Raw genomic sequence first — 15,101 nt, 5'->3', positions numbered from 1 at the left:
AATATAGGTTGGATATTTATATGCATAAGCCATCAAACTACCTATCAGCACCCCCAAAAGAAACCCTTATGATGCCATTAAGAAGCTTAAACCTGAATCAAATGTCACTGTTTGACAAAAATAAACTCAATATTTACTAAATGAATGTAGACATTGTATTGCATAATATGCCTACTTCATATAATTGCTAATATAAGGAACAATTCCTTATCCAAGTGTCTGATGCATCAAGAAAGGCCAAAGACAATTGCAAGAGTAAAAAGGTGAAATGAATGGCAGTGGTTCAGGTGAAGATTATTGTAAGGTGCAAGGACTCAAGCATACAGGTCAATTTAGAGGTCACGTATAAAGTAAATCATGCGCTCGGGCACTCGTTAAAACGACATGAAGTGGCATCTCACTGTATTTAGGAGTTTTCTATGATGAACAATCGGGCGCAGAGATCAAAGCAGCAACGATTTCTGGAAGCTGCAAAAAAGGCCTACCAATGCAATTGTCACATGCAAAGATTGCCTCTACAGTGAAAGTTCGATCGTGGAAGGTTCAAATTTGAAGGTAAGGATTACAATTTGAAGCTCACAGTGAGAGAGAGCTTTTCATTGATTAAGTGATGGAGAAGACACATCAAACCTCAAATTTCGCTAAAACCCGGGAAAAGACACATCAACTGAAGGTATTCCAACACATCCTTGGCAGGCTGTGGATTTTCTTTTTCCTCTGCCTCATAACCTTGCATGCCAAAACAACCAAGCCCAACAAATTAACGAACTAATTTTTCGAAATCAATAATAGCATACATATTAACTCCGCCTATGTATCTTACATTGCCGGTCCCAAGCCCGGATAAAGGAGGAGGGGGAGAGCGTCAGGTAGTCGACAGCCGGCACTCCATGATCACGTCGAATCCTTATGAAAATGAATCCAGAACGAAATCGCGCTAAAGCTAGGGCGTCACCCGTAAGTGGCGCGCTGTGTGGCCCGAGCACAGTGATAAGTGAGCAAGGGTCGCTGTATCTCCATCGGCACCCGGATGCAGTGTTAAATGAGCAAGGGGGCCATAGAAACTTCTTTTCGAACGACTCCACTCAAAGTTGTTTGGGAGCATATGCTCCTATCAACTTTACACGGGACACACAAAAGAAGTACTTTGATCCTATTAGACGGGGGAGGGTGAAGAAGCTAGGACAGAAGGGTAGAGTTCAAGAGAGCAAAATACGTTTAGGAACGTGGAATATAGGAACCTTAACGGGAAAATCTATGGAAGTAGTGGAAGTTATGGTGAGGAGAAGGATAAATATTATGTGCCTACAAGAAACTAAGTGGGTTGGTCGTAAGGCGAAGGATCTAGAAAACTCAGGGTTTAAACTTTGGTATTCGGGCACAAATAGAACGAGAAACGGTGTTGGCATCATCGTGGACAAGACCTTGACACAAGATGTTGTAGATGTCAAGAGGGTAGGAGATAGAATCATGGCAATCAAGATGGTAATAGGACAAGAACTTATCAATGTGATTAGTGCGTACGCACCTCAAGTAGGGTTGGATACGAGTTCGAAGGAGAAATTTTGGGAAGACCTTGGAGACTTGGTGCAAGGAATTGCTCAGACGGAGAAGTTATTTATAGGAGGAGATTTAAATGGACACGTGGGCAAGGAGACAGGCAACTATGAAGGTTTTCATGGTGCCATGGTTTTGGGGAGAGAAACGAGGATGGGGAAGCTATCTTGGATTTTGCAATGGCATATGATCTCTTCTTAGCTAACACTTTCTTTAAGAAGAGAGAAGAACATGTGATCACCTACAAGAGTGGGTCGTCAAAAACACAAATAGATTTTCTTCTAATGAGGAAAGGGGATCGTATAACTTGTAAGGATTGCAAAGTTATACCAGGAGAGAGCGTGGCTAATCAACATCGCTTGTTGGTGATGGATGTACATATCAAAAGAGTAAGACAAAAGAACAAGACTTGGAAGTGCCCAAGGACTAGATGGTGGAATCTAAAAGAAGAAAAACAAGCCATTTTCAAAGAGAAGGTAATCACCCAATGTGTGTGGAATAGAGAGGGGGAAGCTAGCCAAATGTGGGATTCCATGGCTAGTTGTATCCGAAAAGTAGCAAAAGAGGTATTAGGAGAGTCCAAGGGCTTTGCCCCACACCAAAAGGAATCTTGGTGGTGGAATGAGGAGGTACAAACAAAGGTGAAGGCTAAGAAGGAATGTTGTAAAGCCTTATACAAGGAGAGGACCGATGAAAATGGTGAAAGATATAGAAAAGCGAAGCAAGAGGCGAAGAAAGCTGTCAGAGAAGCTAAGTTAGCGGCTTACGACGATATGTATAAACGACTAGATACCAAAGAAGGAGAGTTGGATATCTATAAACTAGCTAAAGCAAGGGAAAAGAAGACAAGAGACCTAAACCAAGTGAGGTGCATCAAGGATGAGGATGGAAAGGTTCTTGCTACAGAGAACGCGGTTAAAGACAGATGGAGAGGTTATTTTCATAATCTTTTCAATGAAGGACATGAAAGAAGTGCTTCTTTAGGGGAGTTGAGTAACTCAGAAGAGTGTAGAAACTACTCTTTTTATCGTCGAATCCGGAAGGAAGAAGTGGTTGTAGCTTTGAAGAAGATGAAGCATAGAAAAGCAATAGGCCCAGACGATATACCAATCGAAGTGTGGAAAGTTTTGGGAGAGACAGGTATAACATGGCTCACTGACCTTTTCAATAGGATTTTGAAAACGAAGAAGATGCCAAATGAGTGGCGAACGAGCACTTTGGTACCTATCTACAAGAATAAGGGCGACGTACAAAATTGCATGAACTATAGGGGTATTAAGTTAATGAGTCATACAATGAAGCTCTGGGAGAGAGTCATTGAGCATAGAGTGAGGCAAGAGACACGGGTTTCGGACAACCAATTCGGGTTCATGCCAGGACGCTCAACCATGGAGGCAATCTATCTCTTACGAAGATTGATGGAAAGATATAGAGATGGGAAAAAGGATTTACACATGGTCTTTATAGATTTGGAAAAAGCGTATGATAGGGTCCCAAGAGACATTCTTTGGAGGATTTTAGAGAAGAAAGGAGTACGAGTAGCATATATCCAAGCTATAAAGGATATGTATGAAGGAGCAAAGACTGCCGTAAGAACTCATGAAGGACAAACCGAAAGCTTTCCCATAATTGTAGGATTACATCAAGGCTCATCCTTAAGTCCTTACCTTTTTGCGTTGGTAATGGATGAGTTAACAGGACATATTCAAGATGATATTCCTTAGTGTATGCTTTTCGCAGACGATATAGTGTTGATAGATGAAACTCAGGAAGGGGTAAATGCAAAGCTTAACCTTTGGAGAGAAGTGTTGGAATCTAAAGGTCTTCGCCTAAGCCGATCAAAGACAGAATATATGGAGTGCAAGTTCAGTGCAAATGGAGGCCAAAACGAGTTAGGGGTGAGGATCGGAGATCAAGAAATACCAAAGAGCGATCGTTTTCGTTACCTAGGATCTATCTTGCAAAAGAACGGAGAATTAGATGGAGATCTCAACCATAGAATACAAGCTGGATGGATGAAGTGGAAGAGTGCATCCGGCGTGTTGTGTGACCGCCGTATGCCATTGAAGCTCAAGGGAAAATTTTATAGGACGGCAATAAGGCCGGCGATGCTGTATGGCACAGAATGTTGGGCGGTGAAGCATCAACACGTACACAAAATGGGTGTAGCGGAGATGAGGATGCTTCGTTGGATGTGTGGGCACACGAGAAAGGATAAGATTAGGAATGAGGATATCCGGGGTAAAGTAGGAGTAGCCGAAATTGAAGGAAAGATGAGAGAAAATCGGTTACGGTGGTTTGGACATGTGCAAAGAAGGCCTACTGACGCTCCGATTAGAAGATGCGAATATGGGACAGAGGTTCAGGGCCGAAGGGGTAGAGGAAGACCTAGGAAAACTTTGGAAGAGACTCTAAGAAAAGACTTAGAGTACTTGGATCTAACAAAGGACATGACACAGGACCGAGCACAATGGCGTTCTAAGATTCATATAGCCGATCCCACTCAGTGACTTGGATTTTCCAAGTCTCCAACCGAGAAGTTTTCCTCACTCGAGAAATTAAGGGAACACTGCCCCAACCTACATGCTCCACTCAGAAAGCTTCAACATACAAGCTTCAACAAAAGAAAATTCAAAGAACTTAGCGAAGAAGGCTTTGGTGTATTTAACACAATACGTTTAAATGAAGGAAAGCTTATTTATTGATATCCCCGATAAGCTACAAATATGTACATATACATGAGTCAAAATAAACAAACTAGAAGGAGTCTTCACAAAGGTTGCTTAGGAGAAGTCTCAACAGTCGGTAGAGCCCCAGAAAGAGAAGGCACCGGAGGGGGATCATTCGGAGCCCCAGTACTGGACAGAACCCTAGAAGGAGGAGGCATCAGAGGTTGATCATTTGGAGCTTCATTACGCGGTACAGCCCCAGAAGACGAAGGCAATAAATGCCTTTGGAACAAACCCACAAATCTCTGATGATCAAGTAAAACCTGACCATCAGTTTCCTTCATCTGGTCAAGCTTCCTCTTCATGTTTGTAGCATAGTCATGTGCGAGCCGGTGCAACTGTTTATTCTCATGCTTGAGCCCTCTAATCTCCTGTTTCAGACTCATCACTTCAGCCGCCAATGATTCAACTTGGCGGGTTCGAGCAAATAGGCATTGGGCCATATTAGACACAGAACCTGCACACTGAACACTGAGAGCCAGCGAATCCTTAACAGCTAACTCATCAGACCGTTTGGAAAGTAATCTGTTATCTTTGGGAGTGAGAAGGTTCCTGGCCACCACCGCAGCGGTCATATCATTCTTCATCACGGAATCCCCAACGGTAAGAGGACCAGTAGGGGAGACGAAGGATGGGCGCCATATGTTGTCTGGAGAAGGCGGGGCTGCCTCTTCAACAAGGTTCAAGTCAAAACGACGGTCGGAGGGGCCAGACATTTTCAAAGGTGTTGAAGAGAGAAGAGGTCGGACAAATCAAGATCTTAGAAGTGCAAGAATGAAGCTTCTACTGATGGAGATTCAAGTGTGCTTTGGAACTTAATGCCAGCCCCTATAAAAATCTGCACTCGACGAAGCTTCAGAAATCGAAGAGGCGCCTACTCAGAAATCGAAGAGGCGTTTGCTTTCTTAAAAGCTGGGCTGCTTAGAGAGGCGCTCGCTTTCTCAAAAGCTGGGCTCCTCAGAGAACATGAGGGCCGATCTCAGAAATCGAAGAGGCACCTACTTTTCCAGCCTTGTCAGCACCTGTCACACGCACACTCAGCTTTGCAGAAATTATGGGCATTCTGTCGAAGACTTCTGGAGAAGTAGAAAACACATGAATCTTACTGTTCAATCACCCACTTCCCACACGCAACAATAGCTCATTGGTACCACAGATAACTTTGCCAAAGTTCTCTACCAATGTTGAGCACGTGAAACTTGCAGCTCCCACTACATCGCTCTGACCAAGAAGGGTAAAAGAATAGCAAAGAAACAGCACTAACAAAGTTTAGACCCATAAATTTTGAAGGTCTAGCTACCATATTATTACCCACAAGGGTAAAGGAACAGTACCACTGCTGGATAATTAGAAAGTCCCTGTGTGTCAACCTCTGTGCTTCGTGGCAAGGTAGACTAGCAAACATGCCCAACCTTTACTCACATTCGAGAAAACACTCCCAATCATATTGCTTGCTCCAAAACCGAAGAGGCACCGTCCTCCGAATCTCGAGAGCCAGACTCCCAACATGACTACTTTCTCAAAAATCGAAGAGAGGGTAAAGGAATAGTACCATTGCTGGATAATTGGAAAGTCCCTGTGTGTCAACCTCTGTGCTTCGTGGCAAGGTAGACTAGCAAACATGCCCAACCTTTACTCACATTCGAGAAAACACTCCCAACAAGATTGATTGCTCCAAAATCGAAAAGGCACCGCCCTCCGAATCTCGAGAGCCAGACTCCCAACATGATTACTTTCTCAAAAATCAAAGAGACACCGCTCCCCGAATCTCGAGAGCCAGACCCCCAGCATGATTGCTTTCTCAAAAATCGAAGAGGCATCGTTCTCCGAATCAATCGAAGAGGCGCTCGCTTTCTCAAAAGCTGGGCTGCTCAGAGACCACGAGGGCCGATCTCAGAAATCGAATAGGCCCTTACTTTTCTAGCCTTGTCAGCACCTGTCACATGCACACTCAGCTTTGCGGAAATTATGGGCATTTTGTCGAAGACTTCTGGTGAAGTAGAAAGCACATAAATCTTACTGTTCAACCACCCACTTCCCACACGCAACAATAGCTCATGGGTACCACAGATAACTTTGCCAAAGTTCTCTGCCAAAGTTGAGCACGTGAAGCTTGCAGCTCCCACTACATCGCTCTGACCAAAAAAGGTAAAAGAATAGCAACGAAACAGCACTAACAAAGTTTAGACACATAAATTTTGAAGGTCTAGCTACCATATTATTACCCACAAGGGTAAAGGAACAGTACCACTGCTGGATAATTGGAAAGTCCCTGTGTGTCAACCTATGTGCTTCGTGGCAAGGTAGACTAGCAAACATGCCCAACCTTTACTCACATTCGAGAAAACACTCCCAACAAGATTGCTTGCTCCAAAATCGAAGAGGCACCGTCCTCCAAATCTCGAGAGCCAGACTTCCAACGTGACTACTTTCTCAAAATCGAAGAGAGGGTAAAGGAACAGTACCATTGCTGGATAATTGGAAAGTCCCTGTGTGTCAACCTCTGTGCTTCGTGGCATGGTAGACTAGCAAACATGCCCAACCTTTACTCACATTCGAAAAAACACTCCCAACAAGATTGCTTGCTCCAAAATCGAAGAGGCACCGCCTTCCGAATCTCGAGAGCCAGACTCCCAACATGATTACTCTCTCAAAAATCAAAGAGACACTGCTCTCCGAATCTCGAGAGCCAGACCCCCAGCATGATTGCTTTCTCAAAAATCGAAGAGGCATCGTTCTCCGAATCTCGAGAGTCAGATACCACAGACCACTTTTTCAAAGTGCTCTGACAGAGTTAAAACATGTGAAGCTGGTAGCTCCCACTACCGTGCTATGACCAAGCAGGGTAAAGGAATAGCATTACTACTTGTTGTTAGGGAGACTCCTATATATGTTGACCTCCATCCCCAACGGACAGGCAGACCTGCAAAAATGCTCAACCCTTCCTCATATCTGAGAGGGCACTCCCAACGAAGCCTTTCGAAATATTCAGCTTTCTTTCCCCCCGATAATACCTCTGCAAACAAGCTATACTAGAGCAAGAATATCTCATATCATCAGGGTTAAAAGCAAGAGTATCCCATATCATGCTTTTTCCCTGTCTTTTCATTTGGCCTTGTTCTTACCTGCAAGACAAGGAGAAAGAGAGCAATCAGTCAGCACTTGGAATCAAGCTTCCAGCCAGGAACTGACTGCCTGGAACCCCTTACCTGATTACTTACCTGGCATTGCTCTCGAGTACTCATCTTCAACATCTTATGCTTCCAGGGAAGATACCGCATTTGCTTGAGGAACAGCTAGGGCAAGTGCGAAGGATACAAGGAAGCATGTGGAGACAAACGTAACAGCACACGTGCCGATACATCCATTATTCTGTCAAAAGCAAAAGTATCCCATATCAGCAGGGTCGAACGTACTCTAGATTTGATAGACTTGTTTTGACCCTCAAATTCTTCAGTCGGCCTTATACTCTGGAGGAAACCAGAAAACCCTCCAGCTCAGTTCAAGAATAAGCCTGTGGAAAGTTACTTCTTCAAAAGCAAAAGTATCCTATATCATCTCTTCTCATTTTTCTTCTCTTTATCCTTCATGCTGCTGCAAGATGGGGAGAAGGTGAACAAGCAGCCGGAGCTCTGATTGCTTACCTTGTCTGTCACCTCTTTCAACAGATCCCCTAGCTCGACGACTTGGGGGACTCCTACTACATGGTTTGTATCGCGCTTGACCAAGCCTGAAACTACAAGTAAGCTTCAAGTGAAATTGATACATTACCTTGTGCATCTCCACCAGTTAAAGATACCACCCCCTGGATGGAGGAAGAGTACTTCCAAAGAAGATGCCACATCTACCTATGAGACAGATAAGGCAAGTCAAGACGATACCACACTCCGATACTTAGAAGTTTCGTGATTACGAGATCATTCTCCCACAATATTTCCTAATGTCATTTGTGCTAAATCATTCACTTGTACTCACTAAAGGAAAGCTTGAACCTATGTACTTGTGTAAACCCTTCACAATTAATGAGAACTCCTCTAGTCCGTGGACGTAGCCAATATGGGTGAACCACGTACATCTTGTGTTTGCTTTCCTATCTCTATCCATTTATATACTTATCCACACTAATGACCGGAGCAATCTAGCGAAGATCATAAAAAGCGACCGTTTTCGCTACCTAGGATCTATCTTGCAAGAGAACGGAGAATTAGAAGGAGATCTCAACCATAGAATACGAGCTAGATGGATGAAGTGTAAGAGTGCATCTGGCGTGTTGTGTGACCGTCGTAGGCCACTGAAGCTCAAGGGAAAATTTTATAGGACAGCAATAAGGCCAGCGATGTTGTATGGCACAGAATGTTGGGCGGTGAAGCATCAACACGTACACAAAATAGGTGTAGCGGAGAGGAGGATGCTTCGTGGGATGTGTGGGCACACGAGAAATGATAAAATTGGGAATGAGGATATCCGAGGTAAAGTAGGAGTAGCCGAAATTGAAGGAAAGATGAGAGAAAATCGGTTCCGGTGATTTGGACATGTGCAAAGAAGGCCTACTGACGCTCCGGTTCGAAGATGTGACTATGGGACAGAGGTTCAGGGCCGAAGGGGTAAAGGAAGACCTAGGAAAACTTTGGAAGAGACTCTAAGAAAAGACTTAGAGTACTTGGATCTAACGGAGGACATGACACAAAACCGAGCGCAATGGCGTTCTAGGATTCATATAGCCGACCCCACTTAGTGGGAAAAGGCTTTGTTGTTGTTGTTGTTGTAATAATAGCATACATATTATCAAATTATCAATCAATAATTCATATATAATTAAGGGTCAAACAAATACATGGAAGACTGAAAATTTACTCACACATCTAATATATCCTTGCATTTTCATTTGAATTCAGAGTACATGGAAATCACATCAATGAATCAAAGCCCTAAATTTTTATCATCCTGAACTGCAAAAATATGTAAAATTTAAAAAATTTTGTTGCATCAAAATAATTACAAATTAAACCCCCTATTCTCTTTAGCCGATAATCAAAATCAAACGTAAATTACTCACCTAAAAGCCTTTTTCCAACGAAAATGCGGAAGGCAAGCCTGAGTCCTTAATAATCCAAAATCACATCAAACGGAGGAAAATGACATATCAGAATCAAATACTCATATACTAATAGAAAATTTTAAATAAAGAAAACCAAGAGCCAGATACAATTTTGATACAAGGAAAGCAAAGTTAGAATACCAAGAGCTAGATTATGCTATTAAATCAGAGAAAACTGAGATGCAATGGAATATATACAAATCTAATCCAAGAATGCAAACCAAAACCCTTACTCTTTGAGAGAAACCACCAAATTCAACATTCAAATATGGATGCAATATAGAAAAAATAAAACAGGAAAATGGGAAAATTGATATTTCTAAAGCATATATATCTCACTTGACTGCCAAAGAGTACAAAACACAGTACAAACTAAGCATTGCTCAAGAAGTACCAACAATTCTCCGCAACAAAAGTTCAGGAGTCTAGGAAGGGACTTCGTTGTGGCTTCTTTGGATACACATAAGATGACCCTCTAGCAGTGTTCTGAGGTACTTTCTCATCCAGACTAAATCTCCTAGATCGACCATTGGCATTACCGTTTGCTTCAGAAACTGCAGGAAGTAAGCTCTTCCTACATCCAATGTTGGAAGACTGGCTCTTGTTGGTATCTGCATCAATTGCACTGAACTCGTCAAGGCCAAAATAAAGCAGTGCAATGCTGTCAAATAACAGCCAAGTACAGCAAAGCAGGATTATCACAATGAAGTGCCAACTTAATTAATCGTAGTAGGAATGCGTGTTTAGACTACATATTAGTCAAGATACTTGACACTGATTTTTTATAAGCTTTCGGTAGACTGACAAAGTAAGAACTATAAGACAGTGCAATTTTTGGTAAAACAGTTGTTGGCAGCGTCAAAATATGCATGTGGTGCCTCCTTTCCAATCAAATGGAGCATGATAGCTGTAGTAACTTGTCAAAAATAACTCAGATGGTACCACCATTCCAACCAACAGACTGAATGGGGCAGGATTGTGAGAGTATGATTAAGTGATTGATAACTTGAAGGATTGGCTTGATTAAAATGTTCAATTTGCCAAGAATAAAAAAGGTTCATGTACTCAGAAGTATAAGTGATAAAAGATGCACTCTATTCCTGTCGGACCTGAAGGAAAATTACCCGTACAATACTGAGGAATGGGAAAATAACTTAGGACCAGTACTTTACCAAGTAAACAATTGTTAACAGTTGCACATCCTACTAAACTAAGAAATATAAGGGGAACATCTACCAAAGGCATCCTACACGACAACTGATATAAGAAAACATGCAACCAGTATGCGTCCAACAGGATCATGGCCTTTTGTTGTCATGATGGAGAAATGCTCAAGGTTAGAGAGCACATGCTTACAAATTTATAAACTAAACTAAACACCATTTATAAGTTTGCACGCCCCACCACTTTTCTATATATGACAAAAATTAAGAGTTTTCCAAACTAAAGCATGAAACTAGATTCACCAGAGAACTGGAAATTGCACATGAACAAAATAATATACATCATGCCATTTGTGATTTTGAAAGAAAAAAAATATACCTTCTTCAAGTCTGCTTTAGGAGGTGGAGGCTCCTGATAGAAGATTGGCATTGGAGCTGTTTTAAAAGTCAGTTTCTTCCTGAACATCCTAATCTCAGCTTCCAGAGTTTCCTGTAAAGGAACAGACAACATTCATAATAAGAACGTGCTTACACACACAGGCTTCAGTTGACCACCATTGATTGAATACCACCTCATACTTGGCTTGCAAATTATTCTTCTCCATCTACTTTGCATGTATCTTTTCCTCCAGTTTAGTATAGAACTGCCCAAGGTAATTGTAAACGTTACTTCAATAACAGAGTTAGCACACAGCAAAGGAAAAATCAGAAAGATGCAAATGCAGAAACAACCACCCAAAAATTCAATATCCATTTTCCCCTCTGGTGCTATTTTAAGAAAACTATCATCTCCCTCAACAGATTAATGCATGAGATAATTTAAAAAAATAAAATAACTTTCACCATTAACTATGAATATCCTCATAGGGTAATGATTCTCAAATTAATCCCTACCTACCTCCCATCCAGAATTAAACTTAGTTTTCCAAAAACAAATTATACTGATTGATTAGTATTTAGGAGCAGTATGTGCATATGCAATAACACACTCATTATTTGTGAGTTTTATGTAAATGATCCATTAATTTTCTATCTTAACAGTTAAAACGTAAGAAAAGCTAAAATATATTTACACAGATTGATCAAATTGCTTAGTCTAATTCCCAAACTATGTAAAGTACAACACGGTCATCTTTACACAATTATCATGGAACAAACCACAACCAAATTGGTGGATTTTAATTTAAAAATATGGTAAAAATTACTCTAAGTATGGACATTGCATTAAACAAAAAAAAGCAAAAAGAATGGATCATTTACCGTCCAGTTGATATTGGACTCTCTCATTACATTATTAAGGCCTTCTTCATACTGCAGAGATAATAAACAAAGCTTAAGTCAACTAAACTTGAGGCAAAATAAGAAATAAATCATAATTATAAAAATAAAAAATAAAAAAACTAAAACGGTCGATAAAAATTTGATCAAAGTGAACAGAAGATGATCTTACAATGCCATACCCTATGATCAATGATAATTTGATACATTGCTTCATGTAGAAATTCCTCAGCCATCTACTGAAGACTGAATCTGTGAAAAAATAAGCTGCAGAAGAATAGTAAACGGAGCATAAGTTGAAAAAGAAAACTTGGTTGCATATTTCCAGACTGTTAAAGTAAACTCATAATCTGGGAGTCTGCAAATGAACTGACTTTTCTCAATTGATTGAAGGCATAGTCTAGGATAGTAGACAGTCTGCATTGATATCATAATCAGACTACAAATTCAAATTCAAAACACAAAAGCCAAATTAAACACAGAATTCAGAATTCACAATGCAAAATGATGCTTTCCAAAACCGATGTGTTATAACCCCATAATATTGACATATAATCTGTATTTGTGTGTAATCACAACATACCAAAAAGAGTAAATTCTAAAGAAAATCTCCACAAACATATCCAAGAAAAGCTGGTTTTTTTTTTCTTCTGAATTTCCTTCCTCAGTTATTTTTATTATTAATTCAATAGAAAACAAATCTTCTCTAAAAGAAAAGAAGGTGGACAGTGCAGTGGATAAGATATCAACTCGGCTAAGAAAACTATAATTGAATTCACTTACCGAGTCCATCAACTGATATCGTGAAACAACTTATCCATGAGTTCTAAAGAAATTGACGCCCGTAATGATGCCCAGAAGTGTACCTGATGCAGAATAGACCAGGCTTGAAAAATCAGAAACCCGATCAGTTTCTTATTTTTTAAGATGTAAAAGAATTCACATGTTTATAAATATTGTTGTATGAAAAATAAACATGTTCAAAATATAATTAATGGGATTAAAAACTAATGAATGATACTAATATGGCAGACTCAGATCTCAAAGCTTGTGATTTTAATGAAAAATTAAGCTGGTTCACTATCTGTTTAGGGAGCAGTCCAACTCATAGAGTTTGCTAACAAACAGTGCCTAACATTTTGGTAAATTATAGAAACACAGAAGAAACAAAGCCCAAACAATACAAGACAACTTCTTTCTTCAACCCGAAAACAATCAGAATAAACTTATTTTATATACAATGCAAGCCAAAAGAAGCAAAACCCTCAGTTAAAATCAACTTAACTTGCCGAAAAGAGAAGTACCTTCTTCATCCGGGTTTTGATTTCGGATTTCCGGGATTTGTTGTAAATCCTCCTCTTTTCGGCCTGCCGAGCTCTCTTCACAGCAGAGTCGGGCTTCTTCACAGCCATATACCCTGAAAATAGTCAAGAACCTGCACCAACAATTAAAAACAGACAAACACAACATGATTGAAGAACACAGATCGGAATTAGAAACGAACTAATTTTGGGAAAACCGTATAGAAGTTACCTGATGCACTGCCGCTTCCACACTGCCTTTGCCGGAATCATAGCAAAAAAATTCGGAAAGTGTACTGCTGAGAAAAGGGAGGGATGGGAGGATTTGATGGACGGTTACACAGAGAGAGTCGGGGGAGGAAAAGAAAAGGTGATGGAAACCGACGGAATTTCATTTGGTTGACGCGTGGGCGCCCTTCCACTGTGCAAAGCAGTGGCAATTTCGTAAACAAATTGAAATTTCCAATTTGAACGGCAGGGGCAGCGAAGAGGCGGTGGTAATTTTGTAAATAACTCAAAATCCACCCAATCTGTTCAGAGACAAAATTACCCTCCTAACTTTTAATATTTACCCTCCAACTCAGTCTCAGATTTGATGGCAATGATGTAAATAAAGCAAAATCGAGTGGCAAAGATTTGACTGTAGTTAATTCCTCCTCAACTTTAGAATAGATAACTAGCAATGGTGCCGATGCGATGTTGCGGACGTAAAATTTAAACACCTCATAAAACCCATGAAATTTTTTCTGTTTAACCAACAGTCTCTCAGCCAAACACATTTTATATTGAAGCTGAACCAAACATAACAAAACTGATAAGGCGGAAGGTAACAGAATTTATATGAATTTAATTATTTGCTGAAAAAGACAACCAAACATAAAAAATAGTTTTAAGGATGCAAACGGTCATTAAACTAAAGAATTAATAGGCGTGAAAGGCTTCATGCCCACAAACTAATCTTCAGTCTTGCAGAAAATGATATGCTGACTACAAATTCCTATACCATTAAAAAATATTAATAATTCCATCATTATCACTGTTCAAACTATATAATATGTGCAAGTTTATGCTACAACGGTAGAATTAGATGGTTGTATGAATGCATCTTTGTTCTTTCATTTTTAATATGTTTGGATTTGACTGAGGAGGTCGCACTTTTATACACATAAAATGGATGACAAAGCATCATTGTAAATATTCACAAACTCAACCATAGGATCCCTCATACATAATCATGTTATTTTAATACAAAAGTTTTTAGGAATCAAAGTTTATTAAAACATATTTTTGACGAAATACACTTAATATAGCATGACACAACAAAGAAGGTATAAATATCCTAATGAAACAGCTATTTATTCCGAATAGGTATTTTTATGGGCTATCACAATTTTGTTCAAAAGCAAAGTTTTTTGCTGGGTTCAATGCTTATCAATCACTTTTACTACTTATTAATTCTACAAAGCATGAATATCCTCGCATGAATTCGAATTAAAAGACAGTTGACAAAATTCAGTACCTAGAACACTTGTGATTCCCCAACATCTACAAATGCACATATTTTCCAACATATCTATGCAACACACAAAATTCGAAACTAAATTCATAGCAAACAAAAAAAAAACATTTAAAAGCAAATCATATTGATAATGTCAACCCAAAATAGCAAAGAAGAGTAATATTGGGAAGTATTGACCACTACCTCAGACGGATACCCGTTTTCGATATTCCTTTGGTTGTTTATAAACCCTTTGATGCGTGCACACAGATGGCACCCACAGTCTCAAGGGTGATGCGACCACAATTGCTTCTGTTTCTGGGTTTCAAGCCACGACACCTCCGTTTCTAGATGCTTCGTATGCCTTAGTTTCTCTCCTTATATCTCAAAGCTAGTTACCTATTTGTTAAATGCTGCAAAACCAAAAAATTGGAAAAGCACAATCTGTCACCCATCATATAACAGCCAGAAAAACAA

The 15,101-nt window shown here is 40.1% G+C and overlaps 1 protein-coding gene across 19 annotated transcripts; it reads right to left on the bottom strand.

Annotated features, from left to right (window-relative positions):
- Window positions 1-110: 110 nt before the first annotated feature.
- LOC103441143 (protein WVD2-like 5) lies at window positions 111-13,543 on the bottom strand. 19 transcript variants are annotated; one of them, XM_070819050.1, is made up of 12 exons: window positions 13,359-13,543; window positions 13,130-13,260; window positions 12,609-12,691; window positions 12,179-12,242; window positions 11,998-12,095; window positions 11,808-11,858; window positions 11,127-11,191; window positions 10,927-11,037; window positions 9,724-9,995; window positions 9,343-9,387; window positions 9,145-9,235; window positions 265-729 (listed from the first exon to the last, which is right to left on the bottom strand). In XM_070819050.1, exons 3-7 carry the CDS (start codon window positions 12,615-12,617, stop codon window positions 11,153-11,155), a joined length of 261 nt encoding a protein of 86 aa, XP_070675151.1. In that variant the 5' UTR covers window positions 12,618-12,691; window positions 13,130-13,260; window positions 13,359-13,543; the 3' UTR covers window positions 265-729; window positions 9,145-9,235; window positions 9,343-9,387; window positions 9,724-9,995; window positions 10,927-11,037; window positions 11,127-11,152. The 19 variants fall into 19 exon arrangements, with proteins under 19 accessions (XP_070675139.1, XP_070675144.1, XP_070675142.1 ...); XM_070819039.1 differs by having other exon boundaries at window positions 11,120-11,191; window positions 12,008-12,242; XM_070819048.1 differs by lacking the exon at window positions 9,145-9,235 and having other exon boundaries at window positions 11,120-11,191.
- Between the last annotated feature and the right edge of the window lie 1,558 nt (window positions 13,544-15,101).

The sequence above is a fragment of the Malus domestica genome, chromosome 03 (assembly GCF_042453785.1).
Source record: "Malus domestica chromosome 03, GDT2T_hap1".
Lineage (NCBI taxonomy): Eukaryota > Viridiplantae > Streptophyta > Magnoliopsida > Rosales > Rosaceae > Malus > Malus domestica.
This window is presented reverse-complemented; position numbering and strand designations above follow the sequence as displayed.